Source organism: Anabas testudineus, chromosome 3, assembly GCF_900324465.2.
Source record: "Anabas testudineus chromosome 3, fAnaTes1.2, whole genome shotgun sequence".
NCBI lineage: Eukaryota > Metazoa > Chordata > Actinopteri > Anabantiformes > Anabantidae > Anabas > Anabas testudineus.
In genome coordinates, this window is record NC_046612.1 from 17,955,976 (window position 1) to 17,978,453 (window position 22,478).

General features: G+C 38.3%; 1 protein-coding gene across 9 annotated transcripts; it reads right to left on the reverse strand.

The window, feature by feature from the left end:
• Positions 1-220: 220 nt before the first annotated feature.
• Positions 221-18,059, reverse strand: LOC113174120 (C-C motif chemokine 18-like). Of its 9 annotated transcripts, none has more exons than XM_033325912.1 (4): positions 17,818-18,059; positions 11,697-11,845; positions 11,489-11,609; positions 221-694 (listed from the first exon to the last, which is right to left on the reverse strand). In XM_033325912.1, the coding sequence occupies exons 2-4, from the start codon at positions 11,755-11,757 to the stop codon at positions 547-549; spliced, it is 330 nt and encodes a 109-aa protein (XP_033181803.1). In that variant the 5' UTR covers positions 11,758-11,845; positions 17,818-18,059; the 3' UTR covers positions 221-546. The 9 variants fall into 9 exon arrangements, 6 of the variants coding, with proteins under 6 accessions (XP_033181803.1, XP_026233618.1, XP_026233620.1 ...); XM_026377833.1 differs by lacking the exons at positions 11,489-11,609; positions 11,697-11,845 and adding exons at positions 16,983-17,103; positions 17,191-17,335 and having other exon boundaries at positions 222-694; XM_026377837.1 differs by lacking the exon at positions 221-694 and adding an exon at positions 9,603-10,083.
• Positions 18,060-22,478: the final 4,419 nt, after the last annotated feature.

Below are 22,478 nucleotides of genomic sequence, written 5' to 3' on the forward strand. Positions count from 1 at the left end.
AACCTCATCAAATGTGTAAAATGACTTGATCATCAATTAACAAACGCGGTGTTGAAAGTAAGAGGAACAGCAACAGCACCTCTGATATTTACAACATTAACCTCCAGATTTAGACAACTTAAAACTATTTTACTGTTGTAGAAATATGACACAGTCTATTTCCAAAAACCTCCAGAACACCAGATACAAAAATAAAGCTTTAATTCACAACCTCATAACTTACTCTACATTTGAGATGTGACCATATTGAATCAGAACACAAATGTCTCACATATAGAGCAGAGAATAAAATGTTGTTTCAAATTAAAACAGCAATATAGTTGTATTACAGAGATAAGCTGAATTATATATATATATATATATTATAAGAAACATTTTCAAGATGACATGGTAGCTGAACTGAAATCATCCAAAATAAACTTCAGCAGTTTCCATCTTCAAATCAACTTTTTGGGTCAAAATCATCAGAGATGCAGCCGACAACAACATGTGCATCTGTAGAAAAAATAATACTTTGTAATATTTAAACACAAAGGAACAGGATTTTCACTGTTTCTTTGAACACTTCTTGACGTTGAAAGGAGCGGATGGTGAACCGTTTTCAGCAGTTGAGTTCTCAAAGTGACGTAGCACAGCCTGAGCGAACTTCCAGTCGGGATCCATACAAATCTTCTTACCACAAACAGTTGTGACTCTGAAAGAAACACACAAAACATAATGAGAAAGATGTTTTTCGACTGATGAACCCACAGAGAATTATCATCAACACTGCTGAGCTTTTTTAGCAGCTTTCAGCTCATTGTTTTAGTTTTCTGATCCACGACGTTACTGTTTTGATTCACTTTAAGAGTCTAAGACTCTTTTTGCTGCATCAGGACATTTTCAAATACTGTCCAACAATATGAACACTATGATATGTATTATATTATTATATTATTAGGACAATAACAACATTGTAATATCATTAAACAACTGGGATCTGTTCTACTGTGGAACTGATACATTAAAAAGGCATTTAATATACGTCATTAAAAGTACACTAATAGATAACGTGAGCTGGGTTTAGACCGTCCTGAGACAGGTTAGTTTTACTCTTGTTTTACTGATGATGTGTTGCTTGCAATAGTTTTCCTAAAATAAAGTCAGGAATACAGTTTATGTTGTAGAGGTAAAACATTACAGAAAATGAAAATAATAAAGTAATTCAAAGCTGTACTTTTTACTGTAGACTAGTAAATGTATTAATTAAACCAAATTGGACAGTTGTTGTCTTGGCTGCAGTGAGTGAACAGCTCTCCCCTGTGGAGAATCTGCAAACTACTAAACATGAATTTGTAAGCTGACAAGTCATAAGGAGATTTTCACCTAAAGACGAATGTAGAAAGTGATAAACAGCCAAAAGACAAATTTCTGCTGTTTTATTTATTTATTTATTATTTACGCTGTTATTTAGTATTTAAAGAAATACTTCATTGTTTAAAAAAGTTCTAAGTGCTGTATTTAATGTACTAATACTTTACAATAAAAAACTTGATTTAGATCTTAATTTTTAGCAGTTGTACATATTTATAAATGTGAGAGCAGCTTCTTCAGACTTTCTTTTCCTGCTCCAGTTCACTGCCCTGGTCGTTAGACAAACACGTAGCTGTTCACCAAATTACTGTGTAATGATATTTAACTTTCCACTTTCCACTTTACTCTTTTTCATTTCTGATTATACTTTACGATTAAGCTTTTTTTTTGCAGATTAATAATTGCACAATATAATTAGATTTAAATATTTCCTGTACATACATGTTCTTCCATAAAGACATACATACAGTGGTACTTTTAAACACATTTGTACCTAACACATTTTTACTGAAGTGAAATCTTAAGTGCAGGTTTGTCTTATTGTTGTTAAAGTTATTGAAGTAACAGAAAACATTCAGTTCAGTAAACTGTTTGTTTATACTTACACAATTGCTGGACATGGAGATGAGGTCTTCACCATGTTTGTAATCATTCCCTTAGGAACTTTTACTTTACTGTACCCATTACAACATGCTGAATTCAATGTTTCTTTTACTCCAACCTGACCTAAAAACACATGTTACACAGACATTTAATACTTTGTCTCCTAAAAGTATTTTAAACTCACAGTTGAAAATACACAGAGTTACTGACCATCAGAGCTGTGACACAGGAAGCAGATCAGAGTCAGTACGACAACCAGCAACATCTTCATGGTGACAGAGACAGATGTTCTTCTTCTGTGTGGATCAGAGTCTTTAATCTTAAGGGCTGATCTGGTCTGATCTGTGTTGGAGACCTGCTCTGTCCTCCCTTATATACAAGTGATGCCTCCGCACAAACTCATTCATAATCAGTTATATTCTTAGAAGCAAGCGTGTGGTTCCCCTTCTGTTTCCTCCTCTTCTCCTTTCTCACAATGGCTATTTTCTGAACTACAGAGAAAATGTGATGGTGGTAAAATGTAAAACAATTCTGAAAAGAAATCTTACACAGAATATAATGTGGGTTTTTTCCTGCTGTCTGTTTTTAGAGATTATATTCTTTGGATTTTACTGTAATAAAAGACAAAAGTAAGCAGATACTAATTCATCAGTTTATCAAAACTGGTCCAAACATCTGTCTTTGTGTCCTATAATACATACTTTAAGGCATCTTCCTTCATTTAGAAAGCAATCAAACATATGAGCACTGAAATGTCTGCAGAACACATTCATCTGTTGTGTCTTTGCCATGAACACTTAGTGTTATTTAGTGTTAGAGCATAGTTTATAGAGAGCCTGAGACTGAGTTGATGATTATAAAACTGTGTTTCTTATAGGTAAAACTGATTCCTACAGCACAGAACAGTGGAGAAGGCTTCTTTTGTCTAAAGTTATTGCATTGGACTCATTAGTAACAGTATTTTTCCAGTGTGGTATTAGTAATTTTACTGATGTAAATCCTCAATATCTGACCTTCACATACTACAGATGTATATAAGGAATGTGTGAAAGTCTAGCATTCACATTGTAGCTGTTGTGGTAATGGCAGTATGTGAAATAAAATATATGTCTAATGTGCATATGTAGCAACAGTATACTACCGTGTTGTAGTAGCTTTAGTAGTGAGAATGAGTTCATTGCTTGAGTGGAAACCTGAAGCTGGTGTAGTTTTCACTTCCTCATACTGACGCTAATGATCTAAATTATTTTTAAGATGTGATTTAGAGATGGAGAAGTTCCCACAATCAGTCACTTTTTAGCTTTGAGATCTAAAAGCTGATTAAATAAGTTCAATGTACTGATAATTTTAATAAAACCTGTAACAACAAACTTGGATCCACTGGATTCAGTCAGGTTTCACTTCTGTTTCCTGTCTGGTTTTTCAGATTACTTTTCTGTTTCACTGAAGTAGAATTTATTAATTGGAATAATTTGACAGATGTGTTTGTCCAAAGCAACGAGACATGCGATCCAAGCCACAGTGGACATGTATCATGAATCAAGTATTGTGTCCCAGCAGTGTTTTAGCTACTTTTACTGCTAATGCAGCCTAATAGTATTAATACTATCTATTGTCACTTGTAAGTCAAACCAGCTCAGACAGGAGGTCTGATTTGAACTGGACTCTGACTGGACCACTTCAGGAGGTGGATCTTGTGTCTCGTTCTGTAATAGATTTACTTCAGCGTTCAGCGTTCAGTGTCTCACTGTGTCAATCAGCTGCTCCTATGCAGCAGTGGGTGGTGCAGGGACATCTGGAAAACAGGCAAAACCCTCAAGCACCAGAACTGTGCTGCTGGAGGATCCCTTGATAAACCTGGGAAATCATCAGGCTGCAAATGAGCCTCAAATCATGATGCTCTCTGCACCGTACTTCACTGTTGGGATGATGTTTTCATGTTGGGACGTTTTTGTCTTTACACCGAATGTGTTATTATCAACAGCAATAAGTTTTAGTCATTTTACTTTTTCATAATATTGTAGTTGTAGATTTTGGAGCATTACTTTGTACTTTTACTTACTAATCTAAAGTGGCACTATTTGTAATGGAGTATTTTTAGGCAGTACTTAAACTTCTACTTGAATTCTGATAAATTGTAGTACTATTAACAGTACAACGTTTAGCAGCACCAGTGTAAGCAGTACATGTTGTACATATTAACACAGCAGCAGTGTGACGTGAGTGATTTTCACTTCCTCATCTGATTTCACTCTAACAACAGCTTTTTTTTTATTCTAAGAACTGTTTTCACACTTGAGGACACATTTTTCCCTTTAATAAATATCTATGTATAATTACTTACTGTTGAAATTTCATGAGGTAAAGCAGAGAAGTGAAATCAAAACACTCTTAGTTTCCTAATTGACCCCTGGTTTGCACATTTCTATGATCTTCATCAGTTTCATTATTAAATGTGTCAGTAAATTCAAATCAGAGAAGAAGATTCATTTTGTCACTAAAGAACAGAAGTTAGTTATTTACCCATGTGGGGTTAATGATGAGATGTAGAGCAGACTGACTTCACTGAACCGTTGGCTGACTCAGCACTGTAGAGAGCAGGGATTTGAGTTTGTAGATAACTTCCTTCCTTTTAAAGCTGCACTGACCTGCTGACGACCTTCATCCTAATGGAGCAGGTGCCGCTAATTTATCCAGGAATATAGACAGAGGTTTAAATCAGGTTTGAAGTTAGGAAATCAGTATTTGGCAGGTTGCAGGTGATTAATTTAACCTGCTAGGTTTACTGACTGTGTGGTGTTGGAGTCTGCTAGCTTAGTTAATATGTCCAGTCAGGGAAACTCTCACAGTTCAGACTGCCAGACTAGTCAGGTCTATAAGATTGAGACTCCTTCCACCGCCATATCACTTGTAAACTCCTAGAAGGTATAAATCACAAATCTTTTATATATATATCCATGTCACTGTTGTTAGTGAAGTGAATCAAAGATCACCTGATAGAATCCCTGACAGTAACAGTATAAACTGAATAAATAAAATGAAATTTTCTTCCTACTATGCCATGTGCGTAGACCATCAAATTATTTCATTAGACCAAGATGTCTTATGCAAATTAATAGATCCTCTGCTAATAACTATATGAGCTACCACTAAAACATCAGCTTCTCACAGTAGAGTGACTTTTAGATGTTTTAATATCAGATCACTGTCCACCAAGTCGTTATTTATAAATGATTTGATTTTGCAGAATGCTCTGGACATGATTGGTCTTTGTGAAACCTGACTTCCACTAAATTTTTAAATGAAGATGGTGAATTTATTTCAGATCTGATTGCCCACTGTGATGACATCCTAATTATGGGAGATTTCAATATTCACTAAAACAAGGCCTCAGATCTCTAAATCATTCCTCACACTTATTCATACTTATGGTTTCAGCCAGTCTGTGCACGAGCCCTCTTCTTCAATGGCAACACCCTTTATTTAGTTCTACCCCGAGGAAGCGATTTCTGATTTCACTGTCTCCACTAGTTATTGTCTCATTAAATTTGAAGCATTATTAACTTAAAGCCCCCATAAGTAATAGTGCAACTGTCTTTACTTTCTGACATATTAGCTCAGCAACCCTAATCTCTTCACTAAGCAACTACCATGAGCTCTGACTCCGTTGAAAATATACAATTGACTTGAACACAGATTCAGTGGCTCCTCTTACTACCAAAACCAGAGGGTTAAGGTGTTCTACACCTTTACTTCAGAAACCTGTGATCTTAAATAGACCTGCAGCAGATGGGGACGTAAGGGGCAGACCTTGATGTTTGAATCTCTTTATCTTCAGTGGCATTAGTCTGTAGTGAAGTACAGATGTGCTCTCTCCACTGCAACTACAAGAACTATGTATTATTATAACTTAATTAGTAAAAACAAAGATAGTCCAAGATTTCTTTTTAAAACGAAATCCGTTCTCAGCTCGTCGCCCTTTACAGCGGTAAAATAGACCACAATAGATTCAAAGTTAGAACCTCATCTTTCTGACTTAGCACAGGTCAGCACTGCGTTAGACAACAGATTCTGTTTTAATGTATATTGAGGACATATCATTTGAATCATTTTTTAAGTTGGTGATGGCTTCAAAACCTACAACTTGCACTCTTGATCCTCCACCAGCATCACTACACCTCTGGCCAGTCTTGGGACCCACCATGCTGATTCTTGTCAACTTGTCACTTTCAGCTGGTATTATCTCCACCAGCTTTAAAGCTGCTGTGGTTAAACCTCTATTGAAGAAACTGCACCTTGATCCAGATTCAATAAGTAATTATAAATCTGTAAATATAATGTAATTTAAACCTAATCTCCTGTTCTTGTCTAAAATCTTGAAAAGGATTGTAGCAAAACAGCTCTTGTTTGAACCTTTCCACTCTGCCTTCACTTAATTAGAATCCACCTAAACTACACTTATCAAAGTGGTAAACAATCTTTTGATAAATATGGACAATCTCACCTTCTCGTACTTAACCTCAGTGCAGCTGTTGACACCATAGATCATTGTATACTCCTAGATCGTTTTGCAAATAAATGTGGTGTCTCTGGATTGGCTCCTGCATTGCTAAAATCATACTTACCTCATAGAACACATTTTGGTCTTTACAACAACACCACGTCCACATGTACCAATATAAAACATGGAGTACCACAGGGCTCAGTTATTGGCAATTAGCTGTTTTCTCTCTACACTTTACAGATACGCCAAATTACACAAAGTCATGGAATTCATTTCCACTGTTATGCGGATAGTATGCAGCTCTATCTTTCTGGATGGTTTTTCTGTTACTCAAAGATTAAAGTGTGCTGAGTGTTTTGTCATTTATTCAGTGTCAAATGATTGAACAAATCAAAATTGCATCAGTGGTTTGTCCTCAGTCAAAGAGGTTATGAGAAGAACGTCTGTCAATTTTGAGGAAGGATATGCGCTTGAAAGCAAAAGTAAGATTTCCTGCTTCTTCTTCTGAATTTCGCATCAGCAAAGATCTGTTGTTTACTACAATATACAGAGCTCGTTCGTAGAAAGTCTGCAGAAGAGAGACGAAGAAGTAAATGTAGAAAAACTACTGAACCAGACAGTTTTACAGTAATGTTTGTGGGACATTGTTCTCACCAGTTAACTCCTTGATATACAGTTTTCCTCCCTTGTGACACTAACAATCTCATACATCTTATGTATAGAGGCTACAGTGGACGTGCATCCTGGGCACTGTGAAGACCAGTCCAGACTAGTTCAATTCTCTGTATGGAGCTGGGTTTGTGCGTGATGATATTGAAAAGTCTGACGGGAAATTACACATTTAGAGCTTTAACAGAGGCAAGTTACTGTCTACTGTCTATACTGTATCTGTCTGACATACCTCTTTAGACAGAGTTGTTTACAGTTAAACTTTATTGTTACACATTAAAGCTTAAACCAGATGAGGACTGCAATGAAATCCAATTAATTCAAAAGCAGTTTGGCTTCATTATCCTGATAATAAATTAATGTCTTAATGACATGTTCAGCTTGTCAAATACTAAGACTTTCTTTCCTCCTAGAACAGACATTACATACAATAAGATAAACAACAGAATGTCAACTTGTTTATATGCTGCCAACATATGGTACACAGGGAGCAAATGTGTTACCCACTTGTGTCTGATTTAAATTATTGTAAATGTAGTTTCTAAAACCTTACAGTATGTATGATCAACCTATTAACTGAGGAAATGCTGCAATAAAACAATTCAAGCATTTGCATTTTAATCTTTTTATTGGTCAGGTCATCCAGCTACCTTACCTTCAAATAATTAAATCTTTTAAATATTGTCTTCAAAGAGGAAAGCAGAACTAAAAGCAAATCTCATTCACACTTATGTTTTAAAATGTGAAAAAAAAAGAATCAAGACTTCTTCTAAAACACTCAAATCACAACATCAAACAGATAATAATTGAAATGTAACACACTATACACAACTGAATCTATGACTCTACCAAGAATTGGTGCAACATGGCCCAGAACAAACACTCATCTATGTTTATCCAGTCAGGTGAGCAGTCAGTCCATCTTTCTGTTACGTTCTTATCACATCTCTCTGGGGTCCCTCGCTGTCTCCAGGGGTCTAGTGAGGTCTGATTAGATGTAAGTGGGTGTCAGTGTGGCGCCACAGGTAAGGCTGGTCACGATCATGGCTTCTTGATTTAAAAACCAAAGGTGTTCTCCCCGCTATAAGCCACATATAAAAAGCCGTCCTCGTCCTTTTCTTTCTCGTACAGCTGCCCCATCGTGATGCTGAAACAGGAAGGAAGACTGAGTGTTACTACTGGGTATCGTCAGCCCAGGGTAACTTGATATATGATATAAAATGTAAAAAGTTTTATGTTTTTTTGTTTTATTAGTGATTTCACCATGCAGGCAGCAGTATTTATCAGTGCAAACAAAATAAAAGAATAGAAAACTTTGTTCTAAAACTACATTTTATTTAAAAATGAGGCATCACTCTGTAATAATTCTCATAAACTCTCATTCATCTTTCTGCAGCTTTTAAGAACTCAAAAAGAAAACTGTGTGCTAATTATTGGGGTTCACTAAATCACGGACTGAGGTAAACACTGAGCTCAGTAAATAATAATAATAATAATAAAACATTATTAAATATATGCTGACTGAGCTACAACCTGAGGAGAAACAAGGTCTTAAGTTCAGGTAGTTTAGTGTGAAGTTGTCAGTTCTGATGTTCACACAGCTGTTTCTCCTCCAGACATACACAATGATTCCAGATGTGACTCTGTGCAGCAAGACATCAAATGTAAAAGTCCTGCTGGCTCCCCTCAGTGGCCTTGTTTCTAACTACTTCACCTGACTAACAGTAATGAGTCATGTTGGGTGGAACATAAACACTCAGTCTGTTCAGAGTCTGTGGTCTAATGGAGTCCTGCTCAGAAAGACATGAAGACCACTGTTCAATGCTCTCTGAAGAAGGTCTCCTGTATTATATGAGAACAAGTACATTTCAAGCCTACTTCAATTCTCCAAGAAGAGAACACTGACATTAGTATGTGGTTAACTTATATTTTACTTGCAGAACTTTTACAAAAGGCTCAGGGTTACAGATTACAGCCGTGCTTTTACAAAATGTTGTTAACAATTAATTGTGACAGTAGAGGTACGATCAGTCTGTCACAGGTATAACTGTATATATACTCCAACTGTTATATTAAGATTTGAAATACATCATAACTAAACATGCTACACATTTAACAGACCTTTAAAACAAAGCTGTGACCGTTACACACTTCAATGTTTTACATAGAGTATCACATGCCAACTTCAGCAGCATCAGCCAGAAAGTTCTTGTGGTGATTAGATTACAGTGGTGCTGACTTTACACATAATTATTTTTTAACTCCACCCAGAAATTCTCTTACATCACATTTTACATAATTATGGAAATTTCAGTATTTGCACAGATAATTAGAATGCAAAACACAGACTATGTACTCACACAGAGACTGTAGTGGTAGATTATTCACAGTCAACTCAAAACTATTTCACTGTTTTACATTTTTACTGTGCTAGCTCAGCTAACTTCTGAAATAAAGACTGCAGAACACCAGATACAAAAATGAAGCTTTAATTCAGAAAACAACCTCATGACCTACTCTACATTTGAGATGTGACCATATTAATTCAGAACACAAATGTCTCACATACAGAACAATATGAGTATAAAATGCAATATACAGTTGTATTACAGAGAAACACTGAATTAAATATTATAAGAAACATTTTCAAGGTGATGCTGTAGTGCTGTAGAACTGAAATCATCCAAAACAAACTTAATCAGTTTCCACCTACAAACTAACTTGTTGGGTCAAAATCATCAGAGATGCAGCGACAACAACATGTGCAGTCTGTAGAAAAAACAATACTTCGTATGTAACAGGATTTTCACTGTTTCTTTGAACACTTTAGGACGTTGAAAGGAGCGGATGGTGAACCGTTTTCAGCAGTTGACCTCTCAAACTGACGTAGCACAGCCTGAGCGAACTTCCAGGTGGGATCAACACACATCATCTTACCACATACAGTTGTGACTCTAAAAGAAACACACAAAACATAATGAGAAAGATGTTTTTGGACTGATGAACACACAGAGAATTATCCTCAACACTGCTGAGCTTTTTTAGCAGCTTTCAGCTCATTGTGTTACAGTTCCTCCCTCTGCCCCTGTCTGCGGCTTTGGTTTTGTTTTGTTCTGGTCTCACCCTCCTGTCTCACACCATATATGGACTTCCTCCACTTTCCGCCCTCCACTCACTGCTGGACTAATTGACTCATTCGATGCACCTGTTACTCCCTCCATTTTAAAAGCACCCCTCAGTCCTCAGTTCGGTGCTGGTTTGTCACTTCCACTCGCTCACACATTGACTTTCATGCTCTCACACTACTCCTAAATCTGGTCAGTTTGTTGGTTCGTTTGTCCGTGAGGTCCCTGTCTGTTTTTGTTAGTCAGTTTGAATTGTTTGGTCTGTGTTCACGCTGTGTTTTTTGAGTTGATACTTTGTACTGTTGGTTTGTCTGTCTGTTAATGTTCTCCTGCCTTGTGCAGTGATTTTTGTTTGTTACTTTGTACGTTTAGTTTATTAGTTTCATGTCCGCCTTAGTGCGTAGGTTTTTAGTTGCTACTTTGTCAGCTTATGCTTTGTTGGTATTTGTCCACCGTGTGTTCGGGTCTCTTTTAGTTGATACTTTGTTAGTGTTGGTTAGTTCCCTGTGTCCCCTGCCCTTCTTTTGTTAATAAATGTATCTTTTTGTTCTTACTCGTTGGTCCCGTTAGTCCGTTTGTAACACATTGTTTTAGTTTTCTGATCCACGACGTTACTGTTTTGATTCACTTTAAGACTCTAAGACTCTTTTTGCTGCATCAGGACATTTTCAAATACTGTCCAACAATATGAACATTATGATATGTATTATATTATTATATTATTATATTATTGGGACAATAACAACATTGTAATATCATTAAACAACTGGGATCTGTTCTACTGTGGAACTGATACATTTAAAAAGCATTTAATATATGTCATTAAAAGTACACTAATAGGTAACATGAGCTGGGTTTAGACCGTCCTGAGACAGGTTAGTTTTACTCTACTGATGATGTGTTGTTGCAATAGTTTTTCTAAAATAAGCTGTGCACCAAATATACTGATATATAACTTTCCATTTTACACTTTTTATTTTTTTTCATGTCTGATTACTACACGTAAAACATTAAGCTTTTTTGCAGATGAATAACTCCATAGTATAGATTTAAACATTTCCTGTACATACCAGTTCTTCCATAAAGACAAACATACAGTGGTTTTTTTAAACGCATCTGTAGCTAACACATTTTTACTGAAGTGAAATCTTAGGTGCAGGTTTGTCTTATTGTTGTTAAAGTTATTGAAGTAACAGAAAACATTCAGTTCAGTAAACTGTTTGTTTATACTTACACAATTGCTGGACATGGAGATGGGGCCTTCACCATGTTTGTAATCATTCCCTTAGGAACTGGTGTTTTTCTGTAGCCATTACAGCATGCTGAATTCAATGTTAGTTTTACTCCATCCAGACCTGAAAACACATGTTACACAGACATTTAATACTTTGTCTCCTAAATGTATTTTAGACTCACAGTTGAAAATACACAGAGTTACTGACCATCAGAGCTGTGACACAGGAAGCAGATCAGAGTCAGTACGACAACCAGCAACATCTTCATGGTGACAGAGACAGATGTTCTTCTTCTGTGTGGATCAGAGTCTTTAATCTTCAGGCTGATCTGGTCTGATCTGTGTTGGAGACCTGCTCTGTCCTCCCTTATATACAAGAGATGCCCCCTAAATAAGTCATCACTTCAATTCTAAGAAGCAATCTTGTGGTTCCCCTCCTGTTTCCTCTTCTTCTCCTTTCTCTGTGACAATGGCTAATTTCTGAACCCAAGTGAAAATGTGAAGGTGGTAACATGGAAATAAATTCTGACAAAAAAAAGTCTTACACAGAATATAATGTGGGTTTTTTTCTTGCTGTCTGTTTTTAGAGATTGTATTCTTTGGATTTTACTGTAATAAAAGACAAAAGTAAGCAGATACTAAGTCATCAGTTTATCAAAACTGTCCTATAATACATAAAGGCATCTTTCTTCATTTAGAATGCAATAAAACACATGAGCACTGATCTGTTGTGTCTTTACCATGAGACTGAGTAGATGATGAAAACTGTGTTTCTTATTGGTAAAACTAATTCCTACAGCACAGATCAGCAGTGGAGGCTTCTTCTGTTCACACGTTTACTAATTCACACACATATTGAATCACTGTAATAGACTAATAGAATATGTCTGTGTACCTTCCTCCTTAAGAGGACAAGTAGTTGGGAAAGTGAATGGATGGATGAGTTCTGCAAAAACAGCGTTAACTCAGAAATAATTAGCTAAATAGTTAAATAGATGACTTAAATGAACCCGGTAACTTTTCCAGTGTGATAATAAATTACTTTTTTAATTGTTTATGTTTGAAAAGTTGTTTGGACAACGACAGGAAATTTAAGAAACAATATATTAAAACTGTCACATTGAACTCTGGGAATGTTTAATGCCATTTCTCAGTTTTTATTATTTATTTTTATGGACATCAAGTTGAAACATTTGTCTAGAATCAGTTACAACACTAAAATTATTCCATTACACTCACTAGTTACAGTCTTTCAGTGTGGTATTAATAATTTCACTGATCTAAATGTTCTAAATACTTCCCCAATATCTGACCTTCACATACTACACACATATATAAGGAATGTGTGAAACTCCAGCATTCACACTGTAGCTGTTGTGGTAATGGCAGAAATAAAATATATGTCTAATGTGTATATGTAGCAACAGTATACTGTCGTGTTGTAGTAGTATTAGTAGTGAGAATGAGTTCATTGCCTGAGTGGAAATGTGAAGCTGAAGTAATTTTCACTTCCTCATACTCCTAATGATCTAAATTATTTTTAAAATGTGATTTAGAGATGGAGAAGTTCCCACAATCAGACACTTTTTAGCTTTGAGATCTAAAAGCTGATTAAATAAGTTCAATGTACTGATCATTTTAATAAAACCTGCAACAACAAACTTGGATCCACTGGATTCAATCAGGTTTCACTTCTGTCTGGTTTTTCAGATTACTTTTCTGTTTCACTGAAGTAAAATTTATTAATTGGAATAATTTGACAGATGTGTTTGTCCAAAGCAACGAGACATGCAATCCAAGCCACAGTGGATCTGTATCAAGAATCACGTCCCACAGCAGTGTTTTAACTACTTTTACTGCTACTGCTGCCTAATAGTATTAATACTATCTATTGTCACTTGTACCTTTACTAAAATCAAACCAGCTGCATCAGGAGGTCTGATTTGAACTGGACTCTTACTGGACCACTCCAGGAGGTGGATCTCGTGTCTCATTCTGTATTAGATTTACTTCAGTGTTCAGGGTCAATGTCTCACTGTGTTAATCAGCTGCTTCTAAGCTTCAGCTTGTGCACAGACATTATCCTGTAGGACAGGGGTGGACGATTCCTGCTGCTGTCCTGCTTCTTTTTCAACTGTCTCTGTCCTACAGCTAATTACCTTGATCAGATGTGTTCAGTCAATGAGAAGCTGGAAGATACCGTCTCAGATGATGGTGGAGTGGGGGAGAGACAACATGAACTGGGATCTTCCAGCACCTGATTGATTGAACACACCTTATCCAGGTAATCAGCAGTGGGTAGTTCAGGGACAGCTGGAAAACAGGCAGGACCCTCAAGACCAGGACTGTGCTGGTGGAGGATCCCTTGATAAACCTGTGAATTCATTTTCTCCTTCGTGATGGCAAGTGGCAAGTTTATTTTATACTAATGGGGATTTTTGGAGCGTTACTTTGTACTTTTACTTACTAATCTAAAGTAGTAGTATTAGTATTATGGAGTATTTTTAGGTGGTACTTACACTTCTACTTGAATTTTGAAACTACAACCTCTGGTAAATTGTAGTACTAATAAGAGTACTATGTTTGTTTGGTACTAAACTGATTAATAATCACACACTGTCTCATAAAAATATATAAAGTCATAGTTGTAGCAGCACCAGTGTAAGCAGTAGATGTTGTACATATTAACACATCAGCAGTTTGACGTGAGTGATTTTCACTTCCTCGTCTGATTTCACTCTAACAACAGTTTTTTTTTTTCTAAGAACTGTTTTTATACTTGAGGACACATTTGTCCCTTTAATAAATATCTTTTACTTACTGTTGAAATTCAATGAGGTAAAGCAGAGAAGTGACATCAAACGGCTCTTAGTTTCCTAATTGACCCCTGGTTTGAACATTTCTATGATCTTCATCAGTTTCATTATTAAATGTGTTAGTAAATTTAAATCAGAGAAGAAGAATCATTTTGTCAGTAAAGAACAGAAGTTAGTTATTTACCCATGTGGGTTAATGATGAGATGTAGAGCAGACTGACTTCACTGAACCGTTGGCTGACTCAGCACTGTAGAGATCAGGGATTTGATTTGTATGATAACTTCCTTCTTTTTAAAGCTGCACTGACCTGCTGACAGTCTTCATCCTAATGGAGCAGGTGCTGCTAATTTATCCAGGAATATAGACAGAGGTTTAAATCAGGTTTGACATTAGGAAATCAGTATTTGGCAGGTTGCAGGTGATTAGATTAACCTGCTAGGTTTACTGATAGCGTGGTGTTGGAGTCTGCTAGCTTAGTTAATATGTCCAGCCAGGAAAACACTCACAGTTCAGACTGCCAGACTAGTCAGGTCTATAAGACTAAATAAATGAAATTGAAATTTTCTTCCTATAATGCCACGTGCGTAGGCCATCAAAATATTTAATTGGACCAAAATGTCTTATGTAAATTAATAGATCCTCTGTTAATAACTCTATGAGCTGCCACTACAACATTAGCTTCTCACAGTAGAGTGACTTTTAGATGTTTTAATATCAGATCACTGTCCTTATTGATAAATTATTTACAGGACAGGATTTGGTCTTTGTGAAACCTGGTTTCCACTGAATTTTTAAATGAAGATGGTAAATTTATCTCAGATCTTATTACCCACTGTGACTAATCTGCCCACAGCTATATGAAAACTCACAAAATATTCAACCATATCTTCCAAACTAAGACTGTCTCAAGGCAATAATTATATTAATATTATAATTACCAGTTCAACCTGTGACAATAATAATCTGTTACTGCACTGATGACCCGTAATTTGAAAACAAAAAATATTTTTTTATTTTCTCTCAGTCTGAACAGAAACAAAGATTTAAGAGCAAGAACAGACTCTGACTGAGCTACAACCTGAGGAGTAACAAGGTCTTAACTTCAGGTAGTTTAGTGTGAAGTTGTCAGTTTTTATGTTCACACAGCTGTTTCTCCTCCAGACATACACAATGAATCCAGATGTGACCCTATGACCCCCCACTAACCGTACAGAGACTGTGGTCTAATGGAGCTCTGCTCAGAAAGACTAAAAAACCTTTGTATAATGCTCTCTGAAGAACTTCTCCTGTATTACATGAGGATAAGTACATTTCATACCCAGTTCAATTCTCCAAGAAGAGAACACTGACATTAGTACGTGGTTAACTTATATTTTACTTCTAGTTGGAAACATTTACAAAATGTTGGTAAAAATGCAGAGGTGCAGTCAGTCTGTAACAGGTGCAACCAAAGAGACACAACCTCATAAACTACTCTACATTTTTAGAGAAGTGACCATATTAATTTACAACACAAATGTCTCACATACAGAGCCAAGAATAAAATGTCATTTCAAATTAAAACAGCAATATAAAGTTGTATTACAGAGATACAGTGAATTAAATATTATAAGAAACATTTTCAAGATGACGTTGTAGTTGAACTGAAATCATTAAAATAAACTTCAGCAGTTTCCATCTACAAACTAACTTTTTGAGTCTTAATAATCATCAGAGATGCAGCTGACATGTGCGTTCTGCAGAAAAAATAATACTTTGTATGTAATACTCAAAGACAAAGGAACAGGATTTTCACTGTGTCTTTGGGCACTTTTGGACGTTGAAAGGAGCAGATGGTAAGCTGTTGTTTGCAGTTGACCTCTCAAACTGACTTAGCACAGCCTGAGCGAACTTCCAGGTGGGATCAACACAAAGCGTCTTACCACAAACAGTTGTGACTCTAAAAGAAACACACAAAACATAATGAGAAAGATGTTTTTGAAGTGATGAACCCACAGAGAATTATCATCGACACTGCTGAGCTTTGTTAGCAGCTTTCAGCTCATTGTTGTAGTTTTCTGATCCATTAAACAACTGGGATCTGTTCTACTGTCAAACTGAAACATTAAAAAATCATTTAATATAAGTCATTAAAAGTACACTAATAGGTAACGTGAGCTGGGTTTAGACCGTCCTGAGACAGGTTAGTTTTACTCTACTGATGATGTGTTGCTGAAATAGTAATCCTAAAATAAAGTCAGGAATACAGTTTATGCTGTAGAGATAAAACATTAAAGAAAATGGAAATAATCAAGTAACTCAAAGCTGTACTTCTTACAGTAGTAAATGTATTAATTAAACCAAATGGGACAGTTGTTGTCTTGGCTGCAGTGAGTGAACAGCTCTCCCCTGTGGAGAATTTGCAAACTACTACACATGAATTTGTAAGCTGACAAGTCATAAGGAGATTTTCACCTAAAGACGAATGTAGAAAGTGATAAAACAGCAGAAAACAAAAGTTACTAACTAATAGATTTACTTAAATACTGTACTCGTCCACTTTAACTCCACTACCTAACACATTTTACTTAGAGCTTTAACTGAAGTGAAATCTTAGGTGCAGGTTTGTCTTATTGTTGTTAAAGTTATTGAAGTAACAGAAAACATTCAGTTCAGTAAACTGTTTGTTTATACTTACACAATTCCTGGACATGGAGATGAGGCCATCACCATGTGTGTAATCCATTCCTTAGGAACTTTTACTTTACTGTACCCATTACAACATGCTGAATTCAATGTTGCTTCTACTCCAGCCTGACCTGAAAACACATGTTACACAGACATTTAATACTTTGTCTCCTAAATGTATTTTAGACTCACAGTTTAAAATACACAGAGTTACTGACCATCAGAGCTGTGACACAGGAAGCAGATCAGAGTCAGTACGACAACCAGCAACATCTTCATGGTGACAGAGACAGATGTTCTTCTTCTGTGTGGATCAGAGTCTTTAATCTTCAGGGCTGATCTGGTCTGATCTGTGTTGGAGACCTGCTCTGTGAAATAATCATTTTACAACAAATTCTCAGTTCAATGATCCCGGTAACTTTTCCAGTGTGATGATAAATTACTTTATTAATTGTTTGAACAGTTGTTTGGACAACGACAGGAGATTTCACAACTCCTGTGTGTCAGCGTTTCACGATAAACAAACAGAGATTCAGCTGCTCCTGTCTCAGACATGTTGAAACTTGTGTCTGCTCCATGCAACATGCAGCACTGACCGTACGATCACTCACAGACACTTTAACAACCTCACTGACACACAACACTGACGGAGCACCTGTAAAGATGGCGGCTGTTTCTTCACCAGCACTCACACTACGACGAGGTTAGCATCACAATGCTAATAGGCTAGCATCCTCTATTTAACTTCACTGCTACACAAAGTACTGGAAATGCTCCCCTGGACACTCACACACCGTCCAATAACACACATGTCACCATGAACAGTTCTTAAGAAGCATCCATACCTGAAAATAGTTGTTATAAGAAATAAACAACTCCTCCCAACTCTTGTTTACTAAGTAATAAACTAAGTCCAGCGACACGACCCTCAGCGTCATCAGCAGATCAGAGCTCCCTCTGCTGGACTCTGTCTGTATCTACATCCACTCCTAAAACAGTGAGAGACTGACACTGTGGACTTGTTGTCTCTTGTTGTCTCTTGTTGTCTCTTGTTGTCTCTTGTGGTCTCTTGTTGTCTCTTGTTGTCTCTTGTTGTCTCTTGTGGTCTCTTGTTGTCTCTTGTGGTCTCTTGTTGTCTCTTGTGGTCTCTTGTTGTCTCTTGTGGTCTCTTGTTGTCTCTTGTGGTCTCTTGTTGTCTCTTGTGGTCTCTTGTGGTCTCTTGTTGTCTCTTGTGGTCTCTTGTTGTCTCTTGTTGTCTCTTGTGGTCTCTTGTTGTCTCTTGTTGTCTCTTGTTGTCTCTTGTGGTCTCTTGTTGTCTCTTGTGGTCTCTTGTGGTCTCTTGTTGTCTCTTGTGGTCTCTTGTTGTCTCTTGTGGTCTCTTGTGGTCTCTTGTTGTCTCTTGTGGTCTCTTGTTGTCTCTTGTTGTCTCTTGTTGTCTCTTGTGGTCTCTTGTGGTCTCTTGTGGTCTCTTGTTGTCTCTTGTTGTCTCTTGTTGTCTCTTGTTGTCTCTTGTTGTCTCTTGTGGTCTCTTGTTGTCTCTTGTTGTCTCTTGTGGTCTCTTGTTGTCTCTTGTTGTCTCTTGTTGTCTCTTGTTGTCTCTTGTTGTCTCTTGTTGTCTCTTGTTGTCTCTTGTGGTCTCTTGTTGTCTCTTGTTGTCTCTTGTGGTCTCTTGTTGTCTCTTGTTGTCTCTTGTGGTCTCTTGTTGTCTCTTGTTGTCTCTTGTTGTCTCTTGTTGTCTCTTGTTGTCTCTTGTTGTCTCTTGTTGTCTCTTGTGGTCTCTTGTGGTCTCTTGTTGTCTCTTGTTGTCTCTTGTGGTCTCTTGTTGTCTCTTGTTGTCTCTTGTTGTCTCTTGTGGTCTCTTGTGGTCTCTTGTTGTCTCTTGTGGTCTCTTGTTGTCTCTTGTGGTCTCTTGTTGTCTCTTGTGGTCTCTTGTTGTCTCTTGTTGTCTCTTGTGGTCTCTTGTTGTCTCTTGTGGTCTCTTGTGGTCTCTTGTTGTCTCTTGTGGTCTCTTGTTGTCTCTTGTTGTCTCTTGTGGTCTCTTGTTGTCTCTTGTGTTCCCTCATCTCACTTTAAAACATCCCAGACAAAACCTTTCAGCTCAGTGTTTCCCCTACTGCTGATACCATTAATAATACTAATTATTACTGTAATACTAATCTTCTTCTTCTTCTTCTTTCGGCTTTTCCCATCAGGGGTCGCCACAGCGAATCATCCTTTTCCATCTAAATCTATCATGAACATCTTCTACCCTAACACTAGCCAACCTCATGTCCTCTGTTATAACGTCCATATATCTCCTCTTTGGTCGTCCTCTAGCCCTCCTGCCTGGCAGCTCCATCTCCAACATCCTTCTACCAATATACTCACTATCCCTCCTCTGAACATGTCCAAACCATCTCAGTCTGGCCTCTCTGACTTTGTCGCTAACACAGGCAACGTGAGCCGTCCCTCTGATGTACGCGTTCCTTATTCTGTCTAACCTGGTCACTCCTAAGGAGAACCTCAACATCTTCATCTCTGCTACCTCCATCTCAGCCTCTTGTCTCTGTCTCACTGCTACCGTCTCTAACCCATAGAGCAGAGCTGGTCTCACCACTGTCTTGTACACCTTTCCTTTGAGTCTTGCTGACACTCTTTTGTCACACAACACTCCTGACACTTTCCTCCACCCGCTCCAACCTGCCTGCACTCTCCTCTTCACCTCTTTTCCACACTCTCCATCACACTGAACTGTTGACCCCAAGTACTTAAACTCCTGCACCTTCTTCACCTCAGCCCCCTGTAACCTAACATTTCTACCTGGATCCCTCTCGTTCAGACACATGTATTCTGTCTTACTACGACTGACCTTCATGCCTCTTCTTTCCAGGGCAAACCTCCACCTCTCCAACTGTTCCTCCACCTGCTCTCTACTCTCACTGCAAATCACAATATCATCCACAAACATCATTGTCCAGGGAGATTCCTGTCTGACCTCATCTGTCAGCCTGTCCATCAACATAGCAAACAAGAAGGGACTCAAAGCTGATCCTTGGTGTAGTCCCACCTCCACCTTGAACTCCTCTGTCTGACCTACAGCACATCGCACCACCGTCATACTTCTCTCATACATGTCCTGAACTAGTCTGACGTACTTCTCTGCCACTCCCGACGACCTCATACAGTACCACAGCTCCTCCCTCGGCACTCTGTCATACGCCTTCTCTAAATCTACAAAGACACAATGCAGCTCCTTCTGACCATCTCTGTACTTTTCCATCAACATTCTCAAAGCAAAAATGGCATCAGTGGTGCTCTTACGGGGCATGAAACCATACTGCTGCTCACAAATCTCCACCTTCTTCCTAAGCCTGGCTTCCACTACTCTTTCCCACAGCTTCATTGTGTGGCTCATCAACTTTATTCCTCTATAGTTGCTGCAGTTCTGCGTGTCACCCTTGTTCTTAAAGATCGGAACCAGAACGCTTCTCCTCCATTCCTCAGGCATCTTCTCACTCTCTAGAATCCTATTGAACAAACTGGTTAGAAACTCCACTGCTGCCTCTCCTAAGCACTTCCACACCTCCACAGGTACGTCATCAGGACCAACAGCCTTTCCACTCTTCATCCTTTTCAGAGCCTTCCTAACCTCATCCTTTCCAATCTCTTCTATTTCCTGCTCCACAACATCCACATCTTCTTCCCTTCTTTCCCTGTCATTTTCCTCGGTCATCAGATCCTCAAAATACTCCTTCCATCTTATCTGCACACTCTCCTGGGTTGTTAGCACCTTTCCATCTCTGTCCTTAATCACCCTTACCTGTTGCACATCCTTCCCATCTCTATCTCTCTGTCTGGCTAGCCTGTACAAGTCCTTCTCTCCTTCCTTTGTGTCTAACCTGTCATACAGCTCATCGTAAGCTTTCTGTTTGGCCTTTGCCACCTCCCTCTTCACTCTACGCTGCGCTTCCTTGTACTCCTGTCTACTTTCCTCAGTCCTTTCTACATCCCACTTCCTTTTAGCCAACCTCTTCCTCTGGACGCATTCCTGTACTTCCTCATTCCACCACCAAGTGTCTTTACCTTCTTTCCTCTTTCCAGATGACACACCTAGCACCTTCCTACCTGTTTCCCTGATAACCTCTGCTGTAGTTTCCCAGTCATCTGGAAGCTCATCCTGACCACCCAGAACCTGTCTCAACTTCTGCCTGAATTCCTCACAAGTTTCTTCATTCTTTAGCTTCCACCACTTGGTCTTCTTTTCTGTCTTCCCTCTCTTCTTCTTCCTGACCTCCAGAGTCATCTTACACACCACCATGCGGTGCTGTCTGGCTACACTCTCTTCTACCACCACTTTGCAGTCACTAACCTCTCTCAAATGACCTCGTCTACATAGGATGTAGTCCACCTGTGTACTCCTACCTCCACTTCTGTATGTCACTCTATGTTCCTCTCGGTTCTGGAAGTAAGTGTTGACTACAGCCATTTCCATCCTCTTAGCAAAGTCCACCACCATCTGTCCTTCCAGATTCCTTTCCTTCACACCAAACCTGCCCATCACCTCCTCATCACCTCTGTTGCCCTCACCAACATGCCCATTGAAGTCTGCTCCAACAACAACTCTCACTCCTCTGGGGATACTCTCTATGACCTCATCAAACTCACTCCAGAATCTCTCCTTCTCTTCTAACTCACAGCCAACTTGTGGCGCATACCCACTGACTACATTCATCATCACCCCTTCAATTTCTAGCTTTAGGCTCGTCACTCTGTTTGAGACTCTTTTCACCTCTAGGACATTGTTCACAAATTCCCCCTTCAGGATCACTCCTACCCCGTTTCTCTTCCTATCCACACCATGGTAGAACAGTTTGTATCCTCCTCCAATGCTACGTGCCTTGCTGCCCTTCCACCTTGTCTCCTGCACACACAGAACATCTACCTTCCTTCTCTCCATCATGTCTGCCAGCTCTCTGCCTTTCCCTGTCATTGTGCCAACGTTTAGAGTCCCTATTCTCAGATCTATGTTCCTGCCTTTCCCCTTCTCTCTCTGCCCACGAACCCATCTGCCTCCCCTCTTTCTTCGACCAACAGTAGTCAAATTTCCATCGACACCCTGTAGGTTAACAGCATCGGTGGCGGTCGTTGTTAACCTGGGCCTCGACCGATCCGGTATGAAAGTCTTGTGGATGATTCGCATGGTTATTTTGGCAATTTTTACGCCGGATGCCCTTCCTGACGCAACCCTCTCTATTTATCCGGGCTTGGGACCGGCACAGAAATCACTCGCTTGCAACCCCTGTGGCTAGATTTATGACTGTAATACTAATACTGTTATCAAATCTATACCAATGCTACATATCATCTGTATCTCAAATGTTACTGCTGCTTAGTATATTAATATGTACTACAATATTTCTTAAGCAGAAGAAAGAAAAAGTACGTTTCACTTTCGTGGTTTTCTGCGTAAACACATCTTTTCTAAGCTGATGAAACAGTGTCATGATCCTTTTAGCTTTGTTTTTTA

What these genes read in the sequence shown, in the direction of transcription:
- LOC113174120 (XM_026377833.1), bottom strand. Translation starts at nt 17,910, where the DNA reads ATGACGCTGAGGGTCGTGTCGCTGGACTTAGTTTATTACTTAGTAAAC. An exon ending in CTTATAACAACTATTTTCAG is followed by an intron (nt 17,336 to 17,817) that starts GTATGGATGCTT and finishes TTCACAGAGCAG; the next exon opens with GTCTCCAACACAGATCAGAC. An exon ending in TCTCCATGTCCAGGAATTGT is followed by an intron (nt 695 to 16,982) that starts GTAAGTATAAAC and finishes TGTTTCTTTCAG; the next exon opens with AGTCACAACTGTTTGTGGTA.